Below are 26,331 nucleotides of genomic sequence, written 5' to 3'. Positions count from 1 at the left end.
TAACCACAGGAAGACTGTGGCATCAGGAACAACACTTACTGGACACACTCTGCTCCACACAGGCCTCTAGGCTGTGCTTCTGTGGGGCCCTCCTTCAGCAATCCCAGCAGCCAGGAGGCCTGCGCCATGACGAACTCCACTTCCCACACCCATGAAGGGAGCACTGGCTGCCTGCGGCTGCCTGCAGCTGGCAAGTGCAGGGAGATATCTGAACTCAGTCACCTCAGAGTTGCAACCTTAGCCCAGTGACCTTGGTGAGGACAGTAACACCAACCAGGACTGTCCCCACCCAGACCCCTGCACAGGAAAGTACACACAACTCCCACAGGAGGGTCACCCTTCCAGTTTCCTACAGCCAAATGCAACTATTCTGGAGACCCTACCCCGGAGATCCCCAGGGTTCTGCACTCGCCACTCTCTCTCAGGATTGGTACATCACAGCCGTCACTCCAGGAACCCTCCTATTTCCAATCTAACCTCTGGCAGAGCTCTCTTCTAGGCTCTGAATGTCAGGCCATGCTCCTACTTAATTCACATGGATAAAGCAAGCTCAGGGCTGGGCTCCGGCTCAGTGGTACAGCACTTGCCTAATGTGCTCTGGGCTTTGGGTTCCATCGCCTGCATGAAGAAAGAAAATGGGGTGGGGTGGGAGGGGCACAGGAGGGAGGAGGAGAAGCTGACCTGCCTCCCCTTCCCGCACCTGCTTGAGGGTGGTGCCACAGTACCCCAAGGTCCGGCTCTGGGAAGCACACTGGGAGTCACCTGCAATCCAGCCTCTGGTCCAGTGTGCCTGCACACCCTCCAGGCCTCCTCCAGAGGCCTCCCTGCAGTCTGCTCCTCCAGGTCTGGGCCTGCTAACCTGGTCCAAGATCCCTTCTTATGAAGATGGCACAGTTCCTGCCTCATCTCTCCCAGTGTCCTGCTTCATCCAAAGCAGTGATCATCGCAGTGCCCCCCTCACTTCCACAGACAAAGCATGAAGCCCCACCTCAAGCCTTTTCCAGCAGCAGGTGGTGCCAGCTGCCAGGGCCTCCCATGCACTGACCAGCCTGTGGCTCCAGAAGCTTCTGCGAGAACAAGCATCCATGCCAGTTCTGTCTGATCTGGAATGTGTGTTTAAGCAGCTACAAACTTATCGTGTATGTGCCTGGAGTTTCCTACTCACTCCCTAAGGCGTCAACTCCTGAAACTCAAGAATTCCTGCACCCTCCTGGCATATGGAACTGTTCCACGATGAATTCCTCCAAGTAAGTAATGCCCCCATCATGACACTGTACTCAGGGACTTTCTCCCCAGGCTCAGCCTGGCCTCAGTGACTGTGTTTACCACTCTGCCATCTCCACGTGCCTCCCATACTCCTACCCCTGCCTCTGAGGTCACTAGCGGTCTCCTGACCTCCTTCTCAATTGCAAGCTCCTCTAAAACCCACCTAGACTGGTGAGTGCCATTGCACAAAGTTTAGCTCCACAGTTGCTCAGAATTTGTGGCCAGCACCAATGAGGAGCACGTGTGTACAGGTGTGTCTGTGTGGCTGGGTGTGATGTGCGTGCACGCATATGTATTAACTTTCATTTGCAGACCAAATCTCATTCATGTGCAGGACCAAATTTCCCGTCCCCAGTGGTGGAAGCCCACAAGAGGCCCACAAGGAGCCCAGGGTTACTTGGCTCACGCTCCTGAGTCAGGCCTACTACGTTCCCGAGCGCAGGTCCTGACACACCTCTAGAACACTCCCACACGGCTCCAGCTCCATCTCTGGTTCCAAAATGTCCTATGCCTTCCCTCACTTCCCAAGCTCCCTTCGCTGAACACTGCCCCGACGCTCTCCTGATTTCTGCTCTGACTCTGGTCATCCTGGCCAGCCTCCAGCCAAAGATGAGCACCCCCTCCCTGTGGGGAAGCAGTTAATCTAGTTTGAGAAGTCATGATCCTCCTCGAATGACTGTCCACTCCCTAGGTCCGTTCTCAAGTCAGAGAGCATGGCATTGAGGGGCCTTCCAGGGCTAGCACGTGGAGTCAGGGCCACTCACAGAGGGACAGGCAGAGCTGCTTCCCACCCGGCACATCACACCCAGGGCACTGCGCTCCAGGCACCACCCTCCCACGGGGACCAGCAGCACTGCAGAGCAGGCCAGGGGCTGCAGGGTCGTTGGTGCCTGGGCCACAGCCAGCATGTACCTCACAAGAAGCCAACTCCTGCTGAGGTTTCACATGTGTCTGAGGTCCGTCACCCGAAGACCCTGGCAGAATTCCACACCCAGAGGCCAACAACCACACCAGCTCCCCTCTATTTCGGAGGCTACATACACTAGGCACAGTTCAACAACCTTGCTCCAAGTGTCAGAGCACCTGAGTAAGAGTATGGGTGCTAATGCTGAGGCACGCAGGCAGCAGCACCTTGGCAAACTTCACTAGGTTTCTCTCTGTAGGAAAGGTCCCATCCAAAGCCTCTGGGGATGCCTTCCTGAAGACAGCAGCCCAGTCAGCCTTCAGGAGCACTGATCACACCTCCCAGACACCCTCATCTCCATGCCACAGCCAGTGCGAATGTGTGAAGACCCGGACCTGGGCCCACACTTCCCAGCCTGCATCCACCCCTGAAGAATCCTCTCTGTTCTCAACATGGTTCACCAGCCCCGGGCACAGCTGCCCCCAGCCTCCAGCCCAGTCATCAGTGCCCCTGAGGGTACCTCTGGCTCCAGGCCAGCTCTCTGCTGTCACCACCACCCTGGTTCCCTCTCACTCCAGAAAGCTTCCTCTGACTGCCTGGGCTAGGACAGCTTCTCATAGCACCCTATGCTTCCTCTTGATAACATGGAGGCTAACTGTTTGATCAAACTTTCCAATCATGCAGGTAAAACCTGGGTTTCTGCTGCAACTGCAGGCTCCACGGGGACAGGAGCCACACGGCACTTGTAGAGTCGGACAGAAAGCAAGGCCCAGTGGGAGAGCCAGCTCCACACAGTGCTCCAGGAAGGTCTGCAGAGCAGCAGAACCACACCCCAGAGGGAAGCAAAGTTGGACGCCAAGCAATTTAACAAGAATCAGCTAAACAGCATGACAAATGATGGACCCAGACTACAAAACTGAACATTTCAAAGCCCAGGAAGCAAGTTCTTAGAGGACTACAAATCCACCCATCACATTTGAAATCCAGGACCAAAAATTTAAAATGTTCACTTAATAGAAGAGTCAACCACCAGAAATATAAATGGTATGGTCTACGCATATTTTCCAAAGCCAGAGAGCATATCCACTCAACACATGATGTCCTCGTGTGTGTGTGAGCATGTGTGTGTGACAGCATGCACAGGTGGTGTGAGCACATTCGTTTTGAGTGTGCACGTGTGGTGTGTGCACTTCCATGTGTATGTATGAGAATGGGCACGTGTGGTGCATGCACATTTACATATGTGTGAGTATGAGAGCATGCACGTGTGATGTGTGCACATTTCCGTGTGTGAGTATGAAAGTATGCACATGTGGTACATGCACATTTCTGTGTGTGAGTATGTATGTGTAGTGTGTGCACGTTTACATGTGTGTGGCCAGCACTGCAGGAAGGCAGGAAGAGTACGAGGCCAAGTGAAGAGTCCACTTGAGGAGCAAAATTCCACTTCTTCCAGTTATTCCTTCTGGACAATTAACACCATGGTCATGTCCTTCGTCCCGTCTCACTAATAATCAGGCAAGGCATTAAGAACCACTTGGGTCTACAACATAAGTTGGTGGTAAAGTAGTTAAGACAAACTTATTTACCACGTTAATTAAATGGTCTATTTAACATGGAATATCAACTCTCTAATCACATCTCAGTTGAACTTCTCCTTTCAATTAACAACTCTGAGGGCCACTGACAGAGGTCCTGCTGTTCCAGGATCATTACGAACATTTTCATTATCTGTCAAATGAGGGAGTGGAGGCAGAGTGTGAGCACTCTCAGGAGTGGCCTCTCCCCACTTAAGAGATGATTAGGGGGTGAGGAGCGGCACTCATTAGTTGCTTAGCAATGAAAAGACCGCCTGTGAAATCACGAGCGGAAGCCAAGTGCAAGGGGCTATGACACATGGCTCTGTGGGCCTGTCCCCCTCTTGGAGAAGAACCTGCTCAGGGAAACCCAGTCTCTCAGATCTCCACGAGGGGGTGTGGAGCAGAACGAAGCCAACCTGGCCAAAGCCTCTGCCTCCAAAACCCTGCCAAGACATGCCAAGAGGGCTCAGAGAGGACACACGGAAGCCAGTTTAAATTAAAATGCTCCAACTGAGGGGCACAGCCCCTCCTGTGTATTTAGGTTTTAGTCATAAATGAATCCAAAAGAACATACCCAGAACTTACCAAATTTTCTAAAAAAACTTTAAACATGTTCAAAACAGATAAAGAGATATTAGAGTTTGCTATTCTCTCAAGAGAAGTACTCAAGAGAAAAGGCACAGGCCAAACTAAATATCTGTGAAACATTATTTTGCAAGTTATTAATATTCCAATAAAAGGAAATGCTACTAGTATATCAGAGATAGAAAACTGATGAACTGCTACAGAATGCAACTGAAAATCTGGTCTTCAGCTCGTAAGCATATCTTCAACTAATACCTTGGCCTTATCCATTTAAATCCAAACCACTAAGCCGGAGTTCCGATGGCCATTGAAAGTAAACCCACTGGCAAACACATTCATCTCTCTTCCACTACTGCAGACGGAGGGCAGCAACCATCGTGGCTGCCCCTGGATGTCTCGGTAGCTGAGCATGCGGGTATGAGGCACTTCTGAGAGCTGGCATCCACGGCAGAGGTGCCATTCTCCACTGCTGCCCAGCACTGGAAACACTAAACTTGGTGCCAATTTTCAACATTGGTATAATTGTGCACAGTTACATGTCAAGTCTTATAAAGTTCATATTTCATATTCATGACAGAAACCATCAAGTGACCTTACCTATGTATTCACAAATGAAGACCACAAAGAAAGGAGTGACAAGGTCGTTTATCCCCTGGACATATCCACTGGCAGGGTGACGGATTGCCCATATAAACAAGATCCTTTCAAAAATCTGAAAGAAAATGGAGCAGGTGGTGAAGCAAAAGTAAACACAGGGAGCTTACAGTGATCCACTCTTACATGCAACACATAGTATGGATGTTTTTCCCACTGGCCATTAAAATGCAAATATAAACAAATAGCAATCCCAATTGAAGTCTATCTTCTTACTAACTCACCAACATTGTGAAGTATTTCCCAACCCCTGAGCTCACCCTGAGGCCCTTGTTGGCTCTCACAAGAGGCCCCGCTGCACTCCCATGCGCCAGGACTGCACAGGGGCGCCCAAGGGCTCCATTGGGCAGTACCGCAGTGCTTCAGCAGTGGACAGGTGAACAGTGGCTGGGTAAGTCGATAAATAAACGAACACTGTACTGGGGCACTTGACACATGGTGAGGGACTCGGCCCAGCCTGTTCAGTTTGCCTATGTGTTTGTATTTGTGTGTGTGTGTGTGTGTGCGCGTGCATGCACGCATATACAACCATGGCTTAAAGACCTTTACCTGTTCCACGTCTCTGTCCACCGCCCCCCACCCCGAGCCCAGGGGCCAAAGCATAGCACCTGGGCCTCAGTCCAACCCTGGAACAGGTGAACCCTGGCTCCCCAGTCACACATCCTGGCCACGCTGGGCTGCCACTCTGGCCTCAGGTCCCACTGCCCAGAGGCCTTTGAGACTCACTTCAATCCCTATTTCTTGTAGCCATCTGCTCCTTCTGGAAGAGGCAATCACTTCCTGCACTAGGACACTAGCAATTGGTGAGGCCAGGCTGTTGCCTGGTCCACTCTCACAGGTCCAGCCTCGTATGAGGGGCACAGTGAAGCCTCCGTGAGCTTCCAACCGATGAACGAGCAACAGCACTGCTGAGCACACCAAACCCTAAGAACCAACCGCATCTGTCCTGGAGTCGGTCCCCTCCACACTGCACGCATCCTACACTTCACTGGGCTTGGGGTCCAGATCCCCCAAGTCACCACTGACCCTGCCGGAGATTTAGGAAGAAGAACCTGGAATCCACACAGGTGAGGTCTCCACCCAGGGTGAGCCACCTACTATTGGCGAAACCAGCCTCAGAACCCAGCCTCCTCCTCACACACTCTGGTCCATCAGCCACTGGCCACTATGGTCACTCAATAGCTAACAAGGAAACCTCCACCTGTGACGCAGCACACCTGACAAATGTTTGCTGAATGATGCATCCGTGCACCAAGAGCTGAAGTGCTTTCCATTTTAAGTCAACCGCTCTAGCGAGAGGTAAATATTTAAAAACCTTCAAGACCAACATCACTTAATAACATGGCACCCTTTAAGGATTCCTCACATGTGAAAACTTGGCAGCTGCTGCAGAGGCTCCAGGGTGACCAAGATGGACGAGGACCCAGACAAGCCATTCCCAGCAGCAGCACCTCAGGTGACCCAAGAGAGACAGGGGCCCCTGGACCACAGTACATCAGCCATGGTTTGCAAATGCATCAGACATGCCATGCCCAACCACCAGGCCACCAAGCAAGCCACATGATAACATGCAGCTTCATCAGACAGGGGTGGCAGGATACAGGACATGTTCTTGTACCCACAGGCACACATGGGCCTCACTGGGCCCTGGACCCCTCCCCAGCAAGCCTCCCAGGGCCCAAGTCCAGAGAAGGGCAGAAGCAGGGACTACTCAGCGACAAGCAGTCACAGTTACAAGGAGAGAAAGGCAAGAGCTGGTGGCTCCATGGAGGCACCCCTCAGAGAGACGAGGGGATGGGCTACTACACCAAATTCTCCTCCCAAAGAAGCCCCAAAGGGAGACAGAGCCCAGGAGGCCTCCCACCCACAATGAGGTGCTGCCCACAGACACAAGCTGTGCAGGAAGCTCACCTGCACCAGCCCTTTGGTCGTGGTCATAGCAGGGTCCAGGACAGTGGGCCACCCTCCCTGAAAGTGTCCTGCAAGTCATCGATGCCTCCGCGTGCCCTCTGCATGTGAGTGTTTAAACCACAGCTGCCAGGAGTCTCCAGGAGGGGCTCAGCTGTGCTCAGAGCCTGGAGGCAGGCTGGAGAGGATTCCACGGGGACACCTTGCACCCTCTGGGATGGGACAGGGTGACGGCTTGTCTTGAGAGGAGACAGATACTGAGGAGTGCCAGCCATTAAGCCAGGATAGGAGGGCTTCTGGTGGGTAGTCTACATGGAGACGCAGTCAGGAAGCAGCGCTGGCTGCTCTGAGGCACTGAGATGAGGGGTGGGGCAGGAGGGCACAGAGGGAAAGCAAGCCAGATGGCATTGCTAGGGACAGCCTTGAGCACCACTGTGAAGAGCAGGGGGCCTCCCACCTGCCAGAGTGTTGCCAAAGACAATGACAAAGGCGTCCAGCTACGACAGCTGACACTTAGTGCATGCTCCCATGTCCTGAGCACCTGCACCAGCTCACCTCATCCTCTCACACTGAGGAGGGGCTGCCACCATGCCACAGTCACATGGCACCATGCGCAGACTCCGGGAGTGGAGACCCCCCCATCTGGGGCCACACCCTGCTGCGTCCCCCTTTCATAGCCTGGACCAGTTCTGCGACTGGTCCAACCAACTAAGACAGAAAGGCAATAGAACAACACAATATCGTCACATGAGCTTTCCACCTACCTTGCCAAGAGGTACCCTCCCTTACTGGCATGCTGTCCTCAGCCACCCAGAAGGGCCCACGTGGCAAGGAGCTAAGGACAGCCAACAGCCAGCCCGAAACCCAGGAGTCTGCTGCCTCAGGGAACCCAATCTGCCAATGACCACCAGGGTCTGGCAACAGATCCTTCCCCAGTGGAGCTTCGGTGAGGCTGTGACCCTCGCCAACCTCACTGCACAGACCTTGAGGCAGAGGACTCGGCAGAGCCAGGCCCACCCCTAGCCACCTCTGACCACCGAAACTGAGTAAACCAGTTTGAGTAAATAGGTGTTGCTTGAAGTCACTGGGTGTGGAAATGCTGTTGTGCAGCATTAAATATCTAACACAGAAGGGGAAATGAGACACAGAGAAGGCAGGCAAAGTCACAGATCTGGAGCAGCACAGCCCAACTGCAGCCCAGTGGCTGGACTACACAAGGGCCTGAAAGGACTCATGCACTCCTGCCCTGCAGCAGGACAAAAAGCATTTCCCAAGATGAGACATAGAGCAGAGTAAGAAAGAAGCGGAAGGATTAGGATCTCTCAGGGAGCCAAAATCTACATCTGATTTGTATCTGCCACAGCCCAGGAGGGAGCAGTCACCCAGCAGGGACTGGGGTGTGTATACAGAGCACAGGACCCTAAGACAGACTATGTGCTATGGCCCCCAGGCCACCTACCACACAGGAGAGGGCTGATAAGGTCAGGGGCAGAGACCTGAGGGAGCCTGAGCTTCAGACTCAGTTCTCAAGCACTAGCCCCCATCAGCCCCACTCGAGCACATGACCCCAGCAAGCTGGTCCTACCTGCACAGCACCTGGGGAGAAGATATGGCACTGCATGAGTGGTACGGGGCTGGGCCAGCTCAGCAAGTGGAGCACACCAGCAGTCACTGGGCAATGATGCTCTCTTCCTCCCGGGGCCCATGAAGGGCTCTGCTCTGGAAGCACAGCGCCCAATGAGCCAGCACTGCACCCAGGAAGAGTGTGTCTGCGTTCTTTGGGGAAGAATTTAGAAATCAGATTTCTTACTAATTAAGGAAAGCTATCAGTCAGTTCAAATCATTTGGATCTAACTCTACTTGATCGCTCATGACAACCTGAAATGCACATTTTTAAGACTTTAATCCCAGTACCATGAAAATGCAGACAAGCAGCTCAAGTCTAAGACAGAGTGGTGTGTAAGGGGGCAGGCCACCAGACACAGAGGACGAGGGCCTTCCAGGAGGGTAACACTGGTGTAAACGTTGGTTCTACCACTAAAGAGGCATGGGTTCTGGTCACACTGAGCCCTCACAGAGCCATGAGAGACCTGTGGCCCCTCGTGCTATCACCATTGAAGCAACCTCCAAAGGACACCAACTCCAAATCCTCTGTCCACATCCACTCCCCAGCTTGGCTCCGGTCATCATACACCTAGTCTAGTCTCACCATGCCCCCTGAGCATCTGACCTAGAACACATCAGGCACCATGTGCCGCCTGAGGCTTCTCAAGCCCCTGAAGACAAAACACAAACCCCTGACTGTGACTCCAGGCACCTGGGCTGCTGCTTCCTGGCTCTGACTTCATCACCACCACAGGGTTCCCTCCCAGACACCTCTGTCCCAATCTCTGTGTTTGCTGGTCTTACTGCCAGGAATCCTCTTCTCCTGAACTTCCTAGGCCCCCAGGACTTCCAGCAAGAGATCCCAGTTCAAAGCCTTAGAGAAAACCGCAGGTACCACCCTACCCAAAAGAGCAGCCCCTCTCCTATGCCCGCCCAGCACCACTTACAGCCTCACTGTGTCGAGGATCCTTGAGGAAGCATCTCCTCCCTGGCTGGCTGCTGTGTCCCCAGCCCCCCTTGGTGGGTACAGGGGCTCAGCGATCTCTACTGGCTGAATGCAGGTGCAGATGGCCCCCGCTCTCCTCAACACCCTGCTCCTGAGCTCATGTTCCTGTGCTCTGGACAGGACACAGAATGCTCACCGGGATTCCCATTAGTTCTCCCAGTCTGCTTTCTCCTTTGAATATGCCCCAGACCCGGCTCCCTACCTCCAGCTAGTGGGAAAGGTGTGTGTGTGTGTGTGTGAGAGAGAGTGAGAAAGAGAGAGAGAGAGAGAGAGTGAGAGAGAGAGAGAGAGAGAGAGAGAGAGTGTGTCTGTGTGCGCGCGTGCACGTGCGCATGTATGTGTAGTCTGGCTCGTGGGAGAACAAGGCCTGTGAAGACTTCAGTGGTTTTTCTCACCTCACCCCCACCATGCAAAGCAAGAAGACGTGTCTGGGTGTCGTCCTGCAGCCACCTCACCATGTGACTTTCATGGCGACAAGTTCTCCCTAATCTTTAGCACTAAACAGCACCGTGAGAAAGAGGTCCTACCCCCAACAGAGGGACACGTGCTTTGCCTCACATAGAATTGTTTGGTTTTTATTTTTAACGTATGGACCTTTATTTTATTCATTTATTTATATGTGGTACTGAGAATCGAACCCAGTGCCTCCCACATGCTAGACCAGCGCTCTGCCACTGAGCTCCAGCCTCAGCCCCTCACATAGAGTTATTTTTTAAGGAACGCAGTGAGTCATTTCTAAGCTTTTGCTTTCAGGCCAGTTTTAAAAAATTGTAAATAACAGATTTCATATCACTTCTTTCCAATGAGCATCTTTAAAGTATACCAAGGTGTCACTTGAAAGGGGCACAAATTAAGCCCATCAGTCTCCAGAGGGCACGTCCACTCATGCGCAGGGCCTTCGCATGCATCCTGCACAAGCGCCCACGGCACACTAGGACTGCATCCAGCACCATCACTGCCACTGAAGCGGTGCCACCTGAAACACTTCCAGGAAAAAGGCTGTAAAGTAAAGAGCCCTCGCTCCTCCACTGAGGCCCCTCAACATGCTTCTCTAGCAGGAGGAGTCTGGCTCTTCCTCTTGCTGCACAGGAAGGCTCCAGGAGACACAGGCAGCTTCAGCTGATGGCAAAGACCTCAAGATTTCCCCAGGCCCCCAAGACCAGATCCCAAAAAGGGATGTTCAAAGCCAGCACATGCACATGGCATAGGCCCTACTCCCCTTGGCTGGTTCAGGACACACAGGCCTGCTGGATGGCTCAATGGTCAGGAAAGTGCCTGGTCCAGAGCTTTTCCAATAGCTGGCCCTCCAAGCTGAAACCAACCCTGCTCCTGCCTGCAGCTTCTGTACCAAGACAAGTCCCTCCACTAGATGGGGCCTCGCCACAGTGCTTCCCCTGGCAGTCACCCCGGGGGCACCCACCAGACTGAGCCTTGCACAACCTGTGGGGCATGTTCACAAGAGTGGTTAAGATACCAGAATACCAGGGAGACAAAGACCACTCTTCTTTTTTATAGGCCATGGACAAACAGCCCCTCAGGCACCAGGCAAGGAGACACAAGGGTTCACATAACTGTGGAAGCAGGTATCAGCAACTTGGTATGCCCTTCCAAGTTCAAGTGTCGCCCCCAAGCCTCCCCTAGATGTCTTAATGGAGTAGGCAGGGGAACTTTATATGATCTTCCTGGTTTTGTGCACATTTCTCTGCAAGACACTTCAGCTGTGCACTGTTGAAAAAAGAGACCACATTTGGGTCTTGGTGTCACCCATATGCCTACTGGTGTTCACTAGCATTCTTCAAGAGGTCACATCCCCACAATTTCATATGTCAAAAGTGCAGGTAATTTACCAGAAGCCTATGCAGGGAAGGAGAAACACTGCTCTCCCCTGCATGGGGCTATCAGTGGAAGCAGGGTGAGTTTAGAAAGAGCAGAGAGGGAGGGAGATCTGTCACAACACATTAGTCCACAGTTAAGTGAAGGAGCCATTGGGGAAGCAGTGCCTGACCTACCGAGGAACCCGTAAGGAAGGATGCCCTAAGTCTGGGGATGTGTTTAACAGACTGGTCTGGAGCAGCTCTGACAATGAACACTCTCTGGGTAGCATCAGCTATTAAAGTTCTATTCACATTCTTGATATTCAAGTCTTTGTTGGAGTGGGAATTCATTAAAAGTAGTACAAACCTTAAACTCTTCCTAAAGTATCTCTTCTGCAAATCAATCTACACTCAACAGCAGTAATCAAAATAGTTGCTGCTGCTGCTGCTTGAAACCGGCAGGACCAAGGAAGTGAGGAGGCAGTCCCAGCTCTCCTGCTTGCTGATTCAAAAAGCAAAAGGTTCCTCCTAAACACTGCAACAGATTTTCCCTGGGAAGCTGGGAGGGGTTCGAGAGGGGCCCAGATCAGGGCACTTTCTGCCCGCATTTTGCACTTTTACCAAACACCCTCTACAGGCCTCCACAGCTGAATTGAACTCTAGCCATTCAGTGCCCACAAGGGAGCTAAGACATGCTGCATACTAAAAGTGAAATAAACTGAAATCAAAAATGCCACTGTGCTCACAATTACTCACTAAAAAAAAACACCCTGATTTCAGAAATTTGAAAACACGCTAATTCTACCATATGAATCAGTAATACCACTTCACAGCATATAAAGTACCATGGAGATAATTCTTTGAGAGAAGCAACAAAATACAGTTACAATGAGAAGACCTTCGGGACATATACTTCTTAAACTCCAAATGCACTGCAGGCTCAGAAAAAAGAAGTTATTTATAAGTTATATAAGAAGTTATTTACAACATGATCCATGAATTACAACATTTAATGAAAGAAAACAAAGCAAAAATCTGAAACGAATCTAGAATGTGGATTCAAAAATCAACCACCTTTCAGATTAAACACACAGAAAGCCCAAGACCTCTACCCACCGCATGTTCACACCACTGAGCAGAGAACTCTTCAAACAGGCAATAACCCTGCACTGGGGTGAAGATGATCCACACCCACCTCATTCAAATATGCCCATCTGCATTCATACCCGGTGCTCATAGCAGGCTTCCTGGTAGGTAGTGAAACACAGAGGTTCCATTATGTTCAAAATTAAGCGCTGAAAGGAAACTGTACTTTCAAAGAAAACATTAGGGTGTCACCATCCTGAGAACAAATATTCAGCACATGTGATTACATGCCAGAGAATAACCAAACAATCGATAAATGGTCAGAAAAAACATGTTTCAAATTAAAGAGAAATCTGACTTCCCCTTCTGGCAGTTATAGCTCATTAGACATTTTCAAACTTAATCTCATAATGCAAAGAACAATATATCCTTCATGACCGATTTCCATTTACTTCAGGTATGCACGCTTGGTTCAATACTAGGAAATCCATTAATAAAACTCATCACAGAACAGATTAAAGAAGCAAAAGCATATTATTTCAGAAGATGGGAGGAAAGGGGATCTAGCAGACCTCTCCAGCACCTTCCCCGGCACCTCAAGGGCAGGAAGTTCAAGGCTGCCTCTCGGCACACCAGACACCTGCTTTCACCACTAGCTCAACCCCGCAGTGGGTGTCTTAGCCAGCAAATGCAAACAAGAAAGACACACAGAACAGAGAGAAAAAAACAATACTGCCATTATTCACCAATGCCAATGACTGATTCCTTAGAAATCTCAAATCTACACAAATTGTAAGACTGGCAAAAAAGGTTTGCAAGTTTCCCAAATACATGATTAACTACAAACAACAACTGCATTTATATATATGGCCAACAAAAAAGACAATTTGAAATTTTAAAGGATACTTTCTTAAAAATATATCTATGAATTGTACGAGTTGTACAATACATTTAAGATGGAACATTTGTTTAAAAATAAAACAGAACTAAATAATTCAAAACAAAATATTACTCTCTGTAAATGGATCAATAGATCCACCTTAATTTCTGAGGTTTCTGGAAACCTAACAAGCTGACGTTAACATATAAAAGCACAGAAGTGCAGAGAAACAAGAACCCAGGAGAGTGGCCCAACCCACCCAACTCAAGGCCACCATCACCTAGCACAGGTGAAGGTGGAACGGGAGTGGAGAGAGAGCCAGAACTGGTGTGAGTGCCCAAAAGGGGCCCCAGAGAGTGTGAGATCCTGGGGAGGACAGCAGTGCCCCGGGAGCTGTGGTGTCAAATACCATGCCAAGTTCATTCTGCACTAAAGATTAAAGGCAGAATTAAAACCTTTAGAAGAAATATAAGAAGTCCTCTTTGAAAGGATGTGCTACAACACAGAAAGGCCCAGACATAAGTGAAGAACCTCCTGGTGAGAGTGGAAAGGCGGCCCACTAACGTGAAGCAGATGCGTCCCTAACACACAGACACAGGCATAGCAGAGTGTGCTGAATGTATACCAGCAGGACAGCGAACAGACACAACAGTGGCACTGGCAGAAGCTCTCACAGACAGGGGGCAGCGAGAACTAAGAGGCCTCTAAAACCCTAACCACATAAGCAATCAGGCAATGAGACACCTCAGGGTGTCTGACCATCCCAAGTGCAGACACAAGTGCGGGCAAGGCCACAGCGGGCACCACACAACACAGCACCTCTGACCCCGCAGCTCCGCTCCTGGAACAAGGTCCAGGAGCACCCTCCAGGTCAAGACGAGGCCACTGAGGGGTCTGGAGAAGCCCTTGAGCAGAAGGATGGGACCTCAAAGTCACTAGCACTCCACTTCCCAAGGTGGCGGCACAGGTTCTGAAAGGACACTGAGAATTTTTCTTTGAATCAGAGGGTGGGTACCACACAGGCTTCTGTGCTGATGTTGCTCACAGCGAGAGCAGAGAGAAACGGAAGGGAAGACTTGTCCATCAAACCCCAAAATATTTACAGAAGAGTTAATGAATCGCTTATAAGGCAAGTTCCAGTTCCTGGGCTCTCACAAACACACCATCAATTCTGAAGAAAAAACAAAGATAATCATGACACCAAACAGTGACCAGACATCACAAGAGGGACCCAGCCCCCGCTTACCAGCTGTGGGGCTCTCGATGGCACCTCACCCCAGCATAACTACAGGACTCCCACAAGGAGAGGACAATGCCTGGGGGCCTATTGGGCACCGCAGTGGGCACCAGGGAGATGCTGGTAAGGAGAAGGGACCAACTCTGGCTCCTGGAGATGACAGGCTACAGGGGAGAGACCCAAGCTCTCAGGGAAGGTCAGAGGCACAGCAGGTCATCCATACTCATAGACTGATCCTTGCCTAGTGCTCAGGTGGAGAACCCCGGACAAGGGTCCTACCCTCACAGAGCTCAAGGTCTGGCAGGAAAAGACTCAAAAATAAGCAACCGCCCTGCACAGTGAGGTGTTGGAATAGGGAACAGGATGCTGTCGGGTTAGCAGCCATGGCAGAACAGGTGGGATGACAAGGTCAGGAAGATCTGCCACGCAGGGATCGGAAGGCAGTTCGTGTAAACACAAAAAAACACACATGGACTCAGATCCAGGTCCTTGGTCCATAGAATCAGCCCACTCCCCTCTCCAGGCACACAGGGACCAGGACCCATAGAGTCTGCCCCACTCCAAGGAAAAGAAATCAGCTTATTATAAGTTCCCAGCCTGAGGGAGTAGTCCAGGCTGAACAGGGCTGGGCTCCATCCACGTCCACAACCTAGACAGTGCCCCTTCCTTCACAGTGGGGACAGTGCACCACACCAGTGCTTAAGTCTGCCTGTAAACAGACCTCATGCTTCATTATCCTCCACGTCTGCTCAAACGCAATGAGACGGCAATGCCCAGTGACTTGATTGGAAAAAGCACTTTATCTCTGTGGTTTGTAAAATGGCTCTAAGAAACAGCTAGCCAGAGAGCAGATGACAGGTTCAACACAGAGGAAAAGTCACTGAGCAAATGATTAACTCATCAGCTGCAAAGGCCCAGCTGCCATGTTTGAATGTGGTTCTAACAAACTCCTTGTGCTGACCGCAACAGCTCAGTGTCACACGTTGGAATCTTGGAATGGTGCTTCTCAATGTCAGACAGAGTTTGTTCAACACTCAACAGGGAACAAAACCCACGAGTTGGCCAGAAAGTAACCAATTTTACTTTCAAGTAACAATATTGGCTGAAAAGATTACTCACTAATTTATACAAAATCCCCGAGTCCCCCTCAAGGTGCTCCTGATGCTCTGCACTCAGGACACATGAGGGTGGGGACCTGCAGGCCCTGCACCCTGGAGCCATGCACAGGAGGAGGAGACACCAGCTGAACAAGGCAGCGCACTGGCACCATGATGAGCATGTGCCACAGGCAGAAGTGGGGCTGCAGTGCCTCCAGCTGGCAGGGCAGGCCGTGTCCCTGACAAGGCCACGCCTCAGGCAGAGACCAAAGGGCAGAGAAAGGGAACCGTCTGGCACAAGACCCAGCAAGTCCACTCCCAGGTAAGAGGCAGGGGTGAGAGGTGACTGGGACGCAGACTTCCTCACTGAGATTTGTACATGAAGGGTTACGGCAGATTTATTTTGTAACGGGCAAAAGTCGGAACAAACTCAAGTGCCACCAACTGATGAATGGATGCACACACTGAAAGGGAAAGGAACACTACTTGGCAATGAAAGGAAGCGAACTGCAGACGCAACCCGTGGACTGAGAACGCCACCCTAGGTTAGCGAAGTCCTCAGCGGGTGTGAGTCCACTTCCGTGAAATCCGTGCCTCAAGCCAGGCTCTGGTGGCACATGCCTGTCATCCCGGCAACTCAGGAGGCTAAGGCAGTAGAATCATGTTCAAAGCCAGCCTCAGCAATTTAGCAAGGCCCTAGGCAACTCAGCAAGACCCTGTCTCTAAAAAATAAAAAAGTGCTGGGGATGTGGGGCTTGGTGGTTAAGTACCCCCGGAGTTCACTCCCCAGCACCAAAAAAAAAGTGAAATTCCATATGTCAGCAAAGCTCTGGAGACAGAAAGTGGATCAGCAGCTGCCGCGGCAGTGGGTGGAGAGAGACTGAGAGCAGAGGGACAGGAAGAAACTGTCAGGGCAGTGCAATCACCCTTCGGTGTGAGCTGGGGGGTGGTTACACTCCTGCACACAGGGGGCAACAGAACTCACTGCGCACCAACTGGCAAGTTTCACTGTGTGTGAATCAGACTTCACTAAAGCTGACAGGAGGAAAAAGAGGAGAGAAGAAGGGGAAAGGAGGGGAGAGAGGAGAAAAAAGAAGTGAAAGAAAAGAAGAGGAGGAGAAAAAGAAGGCCAAGCAAACAACCAAATGGATGGGCAGGCTGGGAGGAATGCCCAGGCCAGAAATCCTCCTTAACAAGGTAAGGCCCAAGCCCAAGTGTGCCCATGACAACTAGAGCCAAACTTAAATTTCCCTGGTTCTGTACAGCTGAGGATCACTGTGTCACTACAAGAAGCCAGTAAGGATACTGAGCAGAAGCCCCAGGAGCAAAATGTATGATTGCAAAGGGAGGCAGATGCCCTTCTCCACCCGTGTCTTACTGGACTTCCCTGCCAATAGAGTGAAATGTGATGAAGAGCACTAGGCAGCCAACTTGGACCCTGAGGTTAAAGCCAAGCAGAGAGAAGCAACCAAATCGCTGGCAAAGGGCCAGTACCAGAGACAGCGATAAACCTCTGTCTTGTGAAGCCACTCTTGTTATGGATTTGCTATCATTTTGCAGACACATCTAAACCTTACCGTTACCATGCCAGAAATCATAATTCGGCTTTGCCTACTGCCAACACAAGAGCAGCATCTCAATACTTTTCCTACAGCCTCTTGCTCACCATCCTTTCTCCCGACACAAGGCTGTGCTCAAGTGGCCTGGCCAGCACATCGGCCAGCACATCCACCCTGGGCCTGCCTCCCCACTAGAACCCACCTTCCCAGCTTACGTGGCCCTGCTCAGTCCTGCAGCCTGGCTGAGCACAAACCTAGGGCACTTCCATACCCCCAGAGGAGGGCACAGGAGCTGAGACCACTGCCAGGGGAGGCCTTCCAAACCTATAGGGTCGAGGCCCCAAGAATCATGACAAGAAGCCCAACTGTCACCAAGGGGCAGTGAGGCTGGATCCACACTCAGGGCAAGAAGCCTGCAAGGGAGGCACAGAGGAAGGAAGAGATACTCACAAGACAATCCACGCTGTCTATTTTCAATAAAACACTTAAGCAGCAAAGTGGTCACGATCCATTCTCAGACACCAGGAGCACGCTGGGGCAAAGGACGCAGTGCTCCTGGGGAGACCCCTCTGCTCTGCGTCCTCACTCCTGCCCTGACAACCCTGGGATTTCCTCTGACAGGCGCACCACGCCGACGGGCCACCAATATCAAAAGTGTTATTTATTAGCAAAGTCGAGATGCAAAACAAAGTTTTTAAAACAATGAAAAAATTCCAATTTTATTATAAAGATACCACTTAGTTTAGCAGCAAAAAATATATGATAATGTGGAATAAATCTAATAAAGCTGATGAGACTATTGAAAAAAATTTTTAAACTGCATTGAAAGGCATTAAAATGGCCTAAAAGGAAACTAATATGCTCATAAAAAAGGGAAACTAAACCTCATAAAGATGCTAACTCTTCCAAACAAATCCAGAGAATCCAGGCAATGCCAACCACAAATCAGAGACCTCAAACACAGGCACACCTTGGCAATCTGACTCCAAGGCTTGAGTGGGAGAGCAAACAGCGAGCTGCCCCATCCCTGCCAAGGAGGAGGAAGAGACATGTGCACCCCACCAAAGACGTCCCAAAGCCATGTCAGCTAATGGGGTGTGCACGCAGACCTAAAGCCAGCTGAGTATAGGACAAAACAGAGGCCACAGAAGAAATCTATGTGAATGTGACAACGACATACAGCAGAAACCATCAACACAGAGAGACAAGCTGGAGTCCACATCTGGTGCTGGGATTGACTCATCTCATGCACACAGCTGTCAACTATAGATCAATGAAACACAGAGGTGTGAAAAGCAGAACTCCTAGATGGAACAAAACGGGATGACATCTTTATGACGTATGTGCAGGAAAAGGCTTAGCAAAGCATGTCAGTGACAGGTTCAACCCCAGGGAAAGTAAGGACTTCCCAGCATCATCTGCCCTCAAGAACAAAGTGAGACATGGCCAACATGGAGGAAAGTACCTGCAACAGAAACCTGCAATGAGGGGTCCAGACACACAAAGATCAACTGCCAGCAACAAATTAGGCCAACAACCCAGAAAAAAAATGGGCAAAAACAGAACAATCATTTCCCAGAATAAGAGAACACTTGGAAACATGGGGAGATGCCTGGCACAATTAGTAACCAGAGAAGAAAAAACCGTGGCACACACCTGTCATCCCAGCAGCTCAGGAAGTTGAGGCAGGAGGATAACAAGTTCAAAGCCGGCCTCAGCCACTTAATAAAACCCTGCCTCAAAATAAAATTTTTTTTAAAAAAAATTGGCTGGGGATGTGCTCCATGGTTAAGCACCTCTAGGATCAATCCCTGGTATCAAACAACAAACAAAAGGTCATCCAGGACCTAGAATTCCAGGAACTCCAACACTCTGCAAGTGACTCTGGTGGCAGAGGGCCCCCCCACCCTGCCAGGAACCATGCTGACACTCTCTTCAAAGTGTAACCGACACACACCCAATCTCACAACTGTGTGCCTCTCAAATGCCTTAGAGAAATCCTTGCCTGTGCACGTTTGCATGATGGACAGGAAGGTGCCAGCAATGCTGTTCTAAAAGCACACAATTATAAACAACCACTATGTCTATCAAAAGGAAAAAGGCAAAAGAAAGTGTGGGATGTTCAAACAGCAAACATTATCCAACTAGGTACCACAGGTGGGCTGCATCCTACAAACCACCAGAGAAGGGAGCAAGCTGCAGAGCCAGGGCTGCACAGAGAACACCAAACTCCAAAGGACACCACACTCAGTGACACGCCGCTCTCCTAGGTTGCACCTGTGAAGGAGAATGGACGTCAAGGCCAGGAGAGGGATGGGCACGAAGAAGCAGCCCAACACCTGCAGTCAGAGGCAAGAGCGCAGACACAGTGCTCAACAGCAGCAGGCTCCAGCTCCTAGATTCAGGACGGGTAAAGAGTTCATACCCATACAGGCATGCCTGTTACACACATCCTTTTGTGAATGTCACTACTGCTCAAGAAAAACATCTTAGGAACAATTAGCTATTCCTATCAACAATTGTGCCCACCAGGCCAAATCCCCAGAAACTGGCTGCCCACACGTGCTGATGGGCTGAAGCACCCCACATGTACCCACTGTCCTGCAAGCACAGACAGCACAGAGAAACACCCAGCCAGGCTCCTCTTACCTCCGTCACCTTGGGCTGCAGGATCAGTGCTTCTGGGCTCATCCGAGGGATGTCTATGTGGATCTGGAGGTGCAGGAGAAAGACAGGCTTACTTTGGAGGACCACAGACATCACCATCAACATTACATCATGATTAAAGGGGCCGTGCTCAGAGACTCAGCCACCTGGCCTCTTCATCTGCCCTCTGCAAGAGTGTTAGCTCGGCACTGCCGATTCTTCCCTCTAAGGGTGCTAGCCCAGAGTTGCTGAGTCCTCCAGAGGGGAGGAAGTCAAAAGCTCATTCCACCTGACCAGGGCACATCCAGTCCAGATGATGGACTTGCCTGACTCCTGCCCAACCCACATCAGAAGCTGCATGAGCAGGAACAGAGCAGGCCTCAGCTCTTAAGTAACATGATCCATAGCAATTAGTAAACATTGATCTCAGTGTCTGACACAGAGTGATTCAAGTGTATCAATAGTGTGCAGACTTCAGCTGCGATAGTCCCTTTCTGGAACCTAGGCCACATTTTCCTCCTCTTCACAAGGTCCTTGGGGAATCTAGGACATTTTCAAGGGAAGCATTTGGAAGTCTCTGCCAGTGTCGGAGTCCTGCCTGGTCACCATCTGACCAAAGTCGCAGCAACATGCCTGACACTGAAGAGGAAGATGCTGTGGGTTCAAGAAGCCACCAGACAGGAACACTTAGCAGAGCTGGTGTCATCGACTGGCTCCAGCATCTCACATCAGCCACCAGCCATCACTCCCGTCTCGCCAGGGTAAAAGAGGGAAGGCACGCACGTCCTACACAGAGCAATCCCACTGCTGAGCTGCACTCCAGCCTTCCTGCCCAGGCCCGCAGAGGGTGCCAGCATGCTGGAGCCTGGGCATCACTGACTGGCCTGTGCCCTGCATACATCATTCAGGCTCTAGGTTCTGCCTCTTCCTTTGGGCTGACTCCACGCCCTTCAGGAGGTGACTGGTAAAGATCAACATCGAGCTGAGAGGCCATGAGTCAGTGACACACAGGAAAAGACGTGTAGACAGCAGCACCGGGAGGGGACATTCCACACAGAGGAGCAGCTGGCCACACACAGGGCCCAGGTGTGGGCAGAGACAAGGGCCACTAGGCCTACTGGTGGGGCAGCCCAAGGGCCATCCTCAGTGCATTGCTCCTGGCATGGCAGTCCTGTGGTCATCCCTGGAATGAGCTCCACAGGCTCCTACAGGACAGAAACCAGGTCTGGCCTGCCTCTGCGTGCCCAGGGCCAGCAAGGCCCACCTTCCTGTGGGCCACCAGCAACAGTGCATACATCAGACCCCATAACCTGCCCATGCTAGAGGAGGGAACCCCACAAAGCAGGTGGATGGGCTGCATGAGCCCTTCCATCCCCCGCCCACTCCCCACAAGCAAAGGCTGGGCAAGCGGTGGGGGCTGCAGGGCTGAGCAGGGAAGGAGAGGCACACAGTTGGACTTTTCAGTCTGACCAGTGCCAGGTGGCCGTGATACACACTAGCAGACCTCGGACGTGCCAGGCCACCACTTCCTGCTGCCCTGCTGAAGCACGAAGGCAGGCCTTGGCACCCCCAGAAATAGTGAGAAGGCACAGGCTGCAGTACCAAGAGTCACCCATCCTCCGGGCAACAGAGAAAACAGGACACCCTGCCACACCACACAGTGCTGCTCCCTTTCTATTAATGGGGAAAAGTTTTGGGAATTCAAAATAATAAGGGGTCTTTCATTATCTAACACAGTAAATAAGCAACGATGTGTGCGACCAACATTCCCTTCCATGCTCACAACAAACCCGCCTGGTAAGTCCTGCAAGGACAGGCCCTTTATAATTCTTTTTCTTGAATAAAAATACAATGAAAACATGATCAGAACAATACCAACTTTATCCATTTCTAAAACCAGGGAAGCTGAAAAATGAACCAGGAATCCCCTGCCCAACACAATCTGTATTCAAGTCAGCAACTCAAGAGTCACTGGGTGGAAGCCCAGAGTGGCCAAGAGCGACTAGAATGAGCAGGCAGTGCGGGTGTACAGGAGGGGCTGGTAGTGACTCCCTGCTCGGCCTCCAGGGCCTCGCTCTTCAGCCATAGCCCCTCCCCGGCCTCCACCATCCTGTTCATGTGGGGATGCTCCCCAAGAATCCACTCAGCCTTAGAACCTTGACTGAGGCCAGGCCTGTCTTCAAATGGTTCTGATGATCCACACCACACTGGTGAGAGACATGGGTATCACTCTTGTGCCAGGAGAGACACAGCCCAGTTCCACCAGCCAGGAGTGGCCTCAGGGAGACCAGGCCTTGACCACGGGCTCAGACAATGGAACCAACTGAGGACTGCCATTCTGAACTTCCACATTTTACAAAAAGAGTAAGAATTATAAAGTCCTCAAATAGCCATTCTGACAGCAAATTCTAGATGTGCTGTGAATTATAAATGTTAAATGTTTTCCCATGATGCATATCATCCAAGAACTGACTGCACAAAAAAATGTAATTATACCCATTTTTTTATCAAACTAAATAGCAAAATGATAAACTGGCTACACTTTTGGCTGTGCACTAAACTGTGCAACCCCAGCCCCTGCAATTAATATACCTGATTAATTAATATGGCTGATTAGTATCTCTCTCATCTGCCCATATCTCACCCTCCCGTACCACAGACAAGGGCCACTAGGCCTACTGGTGGGGCAGTAGCTCCACCCCTGCCAGTGGGGTCCCGGTCAGGGCGCCACCTGGATCAGGGCCCAGTATGGCCCTTCAGAAGCAGTCTTACCTCTCAGGCAGCAGCCCACCGAGACACAAAATACCCACCATCACCCTAGGGCAGAGCCGGCAGACACCACTATCTGGATCAAAGACTCTATTTTATGACTCCAATTAAAAACACCCTTTTTAAAAGGGCTGGGGTGTGGCTCAGAAGCAGACCACCTGCCCAGCATGCAAAGGCCCCAGTGGGTTCAATACCCAGCACCTTTTTACTTCTGTAGCCAGAGCTGGAGCAAGCAACCCTGCCATCAGAGGAAACTGGCCATTACTGTTTTCAAGAGGCATCTGCTTATTAGAAAATAAACAAACATTTCCTCAGACAGAACGTCACCAAATCCAATGCTTCGAGGAATATGGGGAAGAAGAAAGGAGCTCCCACCTGTCTGTACGTGTCCTGGTTAGCTTCATCATTCCTGGAATCATAATAGTGCTCAATGAAAGCAAAATATTCTTTCTGTTTTCTCTGGAGAGTGGCAGGTCTTCGGTCCACATTGGCAGGAAGGTAACCCTGGGTAAGGAAAAGACAAACGTATACATAAGGTTGCTATCATTGAGGGTCTCAATTAAGTGTGATAAAAAGACTCACATCTCAAATGGCCTTGCACTCTGAACCTGACGCAAAAGGGAGGGACTGTGTGAAGAGCCACAGGCAGAGAGGAAGGCAATACCCTCCCTCCCCGTGAGCCCCAGCCAGTCCGCTAGCCAGGGCCATGGCCCCTGATTTATCCCCAGAGCCAGGGAAGCTCCACACCAGAATGGGCCTGAGCTCTCCTAAAGCAGGGCTGGAGGAGCCATGAGCCCTTCTCCAAATGCCTCCAACACCTTGAGGAGCTGGGAGCCTGTGGGGTCTCACGCCCATATCACGCCACACCCGTGCACACACACACCCGAGTGTGTGAGAAGCTGGCGCTGCGCAAACTGCACCTATTTTCCAGACTCCTGGGCTCTCAGCAGCTGCAATCATGATACATAAATTGGACTGAACTCAAAATCAGCAAATGCCACATGATCCAAGTGGTCACAAGAGCCCTGACTCCAGGGCCAGACTGCTTGGTGTTTGATGTTCTTGGTAGCCTTTTTTCTACATCTTGCATTAACATTATTGACATACAATTTATGAATTAAAAATGTGCCACGTTTTAAATACAGTTCTGTGACTCCTCCTCGGGGTCCTGAGGGTCCCTCAGAGAGCAGCTAGGCCTGTGCGGGGCCTCCCCGGGACCTGGGCCCTGGCTCCTGCTTTCCTCAGAGGCGGGCCTGACGCAGCAGCCTCTTCCTCTGCTGTGCTGAGCGGTGCTCCACTCAGTGGCTATGCCGTGTGCCAGGACAGGTGCCTGCTGACAAGCCTTCAGCCGTTCCCTTCAGGGGCTCCTAGGGTGAGGTCAGTCCAGGCATCCTGGACAAGAGGACTCACACCATTTCTCATGGCTGAATACCCAGGAGTGGAGTGACTGAGCCATAATGAGGTGCATGTTTAGTTTTCTGAGAAGGTGCCAAATCCCTCTCCAAAGAAGCCACACCATTGTAGCCTCTGACCAGCAAAACATGAGAATCCCAAGCATGCCTCTCGCTGCCGTGCAGTTCTAACTTCACCTTCTTGGCGACCACCCATAGTGAACCACCTTACCAAAGTCCACTGCTGCCCCCCATGTTTGTCTTCCCGCTGACTCTCATGAGTTCTGAACTCGTTCTATACACCAGTCACCCTTCACATACATGTATTATGAGAACACTGCCCCAGTCTGTGGCTCATCCTGTCAGGTCTCAAACAGCAGAAGCTTTAAATTTTCGTGAAGTCCAGTTGATAATGCTTCTCCCGTATAGTCTGTGTTCCCTGTGTTCTGTAAGAGGAAGATTTTCCTCTTAATTTTAAACCTTGGCCACCTCCTCTTCTTCGTTCACTGTGACCGGGCTACCGCAGTGGGACTGCTCACTCAGAGCTCAGCAGCACCAGCACAAAGCATCCTCAGAGCCAATGCCAGGCTGCACCAGCCCTAAGGAAAACACACCAGCCTTCACAGCATGACTTCACAGAGAAACATCCACAGAGTGCATGCCACTCTGCACAGACAGCTCATATTACCTGCTGAACGTCTCCTGGTGCCTTATTCACACAGCGTGACAATGCTCTAGGAACCACATTTCCCTGTTTACCACCCGCACGTTCGGGTGGGAATCCAGTTCCATGAAGATAGGTCTGGGCTGGAATGAACTACACAGCTTCATCAATCCACTGGCCACAGTGACAGAGAGACTCAGAGGTAGAGAGGTGACCTAACACAGGTATAATAGCCAATCCCAGGCTATTACTGCTACTCTGAGTCCAAGTGAATGTGCACAGTCTGGAGCTGTGGCAGCCTCCCCGCGATCACAAGGAAAACCATGAGCTATGGGTTCACCAAGAAAAACTGACCTGAAGGACAACAGAACACAGAATTGCCAGGCTTTGATGATAATAAGGCCAGAGCTGGAATCCAGCCACATCTCTTGGATTATGTAAAGTCACATTCCTTTCACGTTCCTTAGGCCTTTCCCCCAGCATCTTTTCTGTATCATGAACTAAATACTCACACACACTTGTTTTAACAACAGCTGGGTCACACCACTCAAACTTGTTTCTATTAAAATACAACCGTGTGGTGCTTAACAGAGATACTCCACACAAGGTGTTTTTCAAATACGTATCTCATGGAAAGTGCGTTGTTAGGTGATTTGTCCCAGTGCACACATCACAGCATGTGCCTGCACAAACTGACATGCTTCCATGGCTCCAGGGAACTTGAGTTCACAAAACCACTGTCCTCTACATAGTCCACTGTGAGCCAGAACACTGTTCCCTGCCCCAGGAGTGTACCACACACAATTACAAAAGCACTCCCCAAACATGCGCAAATCACCACCACTAAATGCACCTGCCCGGTGCCCCCAGGTAAAAGCCAGGCCACTGCCCTGCCAGCACCCCAGAGCCTCCCACTCGCTGCCTGTCTCCTCCTCACATGGAGAACACTGTTTGTGCCCGGCTGTTTCTTCTCAGATAGGTTTAAAAGCCTGAGGCAGGTGTAAGAGGAACCAGTGCACATCTTCCCACTACTGTTGCCACCACCCTGGGGACTAAACCCAGTGATGTTAGCAAACGCTGGAGGATTTCCAGTTTTTGCTGGCACAGGCTCATGCCCGTCTTTCACGGTGCAAACCATGTACTTTTGTTCAGTACGCAGCTGGGAGCAGAACTATGAGGTCTGCACACCTCTGAAGGGTCACACTCCCCTCAGAAATGTGGGATTTCCCACTGTCCCATGTCCCTGCCAGCGCCTGGGGTTGCCCAGCTTTCTCACATGAGCCGCTGTGGCGGTCTGCAGCCATCTCTATTAGCAGGCAGAGTGAACCTGCACTTCCCAGAGGACTGGTGTGGCTGGCCTGTGCAGTGCATGGACAGGTGCAGTCCCCTTCCTGCTGGTCACTGCTTCTTTTGGCTCTCTAGGCCCTGGTCCCGGTCTCAGGCGAGCCCTGCAGAAAGCGCCCTCTCCCCCTCCCTGTGGCGTGCCATTCGCCCTGTCCTCGGTGACGTCTTCTGATGAAGAAAGTTCCTCGGGCTAACGACGCTCAATTTATTAATCTTTACGATTAGTCCTTTTCAGGTCCACTGCAGGAAAATTTTCTTTACCCAACACTCCTTGCTCAAGAGTTCACTTTAAAATCAGGGTGGCTTTTCCACAACAGGGCCGGCCACCACAGCCCG

The 26,331-nt window shown here is 51.0% G+C and overlaps 1 protein-coding gene across 3 annotated transcripts in view; it reads right to left on the bottom strand.

Moving 5' to 3' along the window:
- Tbc1d22a (TBC1 domain family member 22A) overlaps positions 1-26,331 on the bottom strand; it is a 324,253-nt gene that overhangs the window by 187,582 nt on the left and 110,340 nt on the right. For all 3 annotated transcript variants that reach the window (XM_076853389.2, XM_076853391.2, XM_076853390.2), the window contains exons 6-8: positions 22,972-23,100; positions 19,831-19,893; positions 4,933-5,047 (exon numbers count right to left, since the gene is read on the bottom strand). In XM_076853389.2, coding sequence (XP_076709504.2) covers positions 4,933-5,047; positions 19,831-19,893; positions 22,972-23,100 — 307 coding nt within the window. The remainder of the gene's footprint in view (positions 1-4,932; positions 5,048-19,830; positions 19,894-22,971; positions 23,101-26,331) is intronic.

This window comes from Callospermophilus lateralis, chromosome 4 (assembly GCF_048772815.1).
Source record: "Callospermophilus lateralis isolate mCalLat2 chromosome 4, mCalLat2.hap1, whole genome shotgun sequence".
Classification (NCBI taxonomy): domain Eukaryota; kingdom Metazoa; phylum Chordata; class Mammalia; order Rodentia; family Sciuridae; genus Callospermophilus; species Callospermophilus lateralis.
The sequence above is the reverse complement of the archived record's forward strand: the minus strand, read 5'-3'. Positions and strand labels throughout refer to the sequence as shown.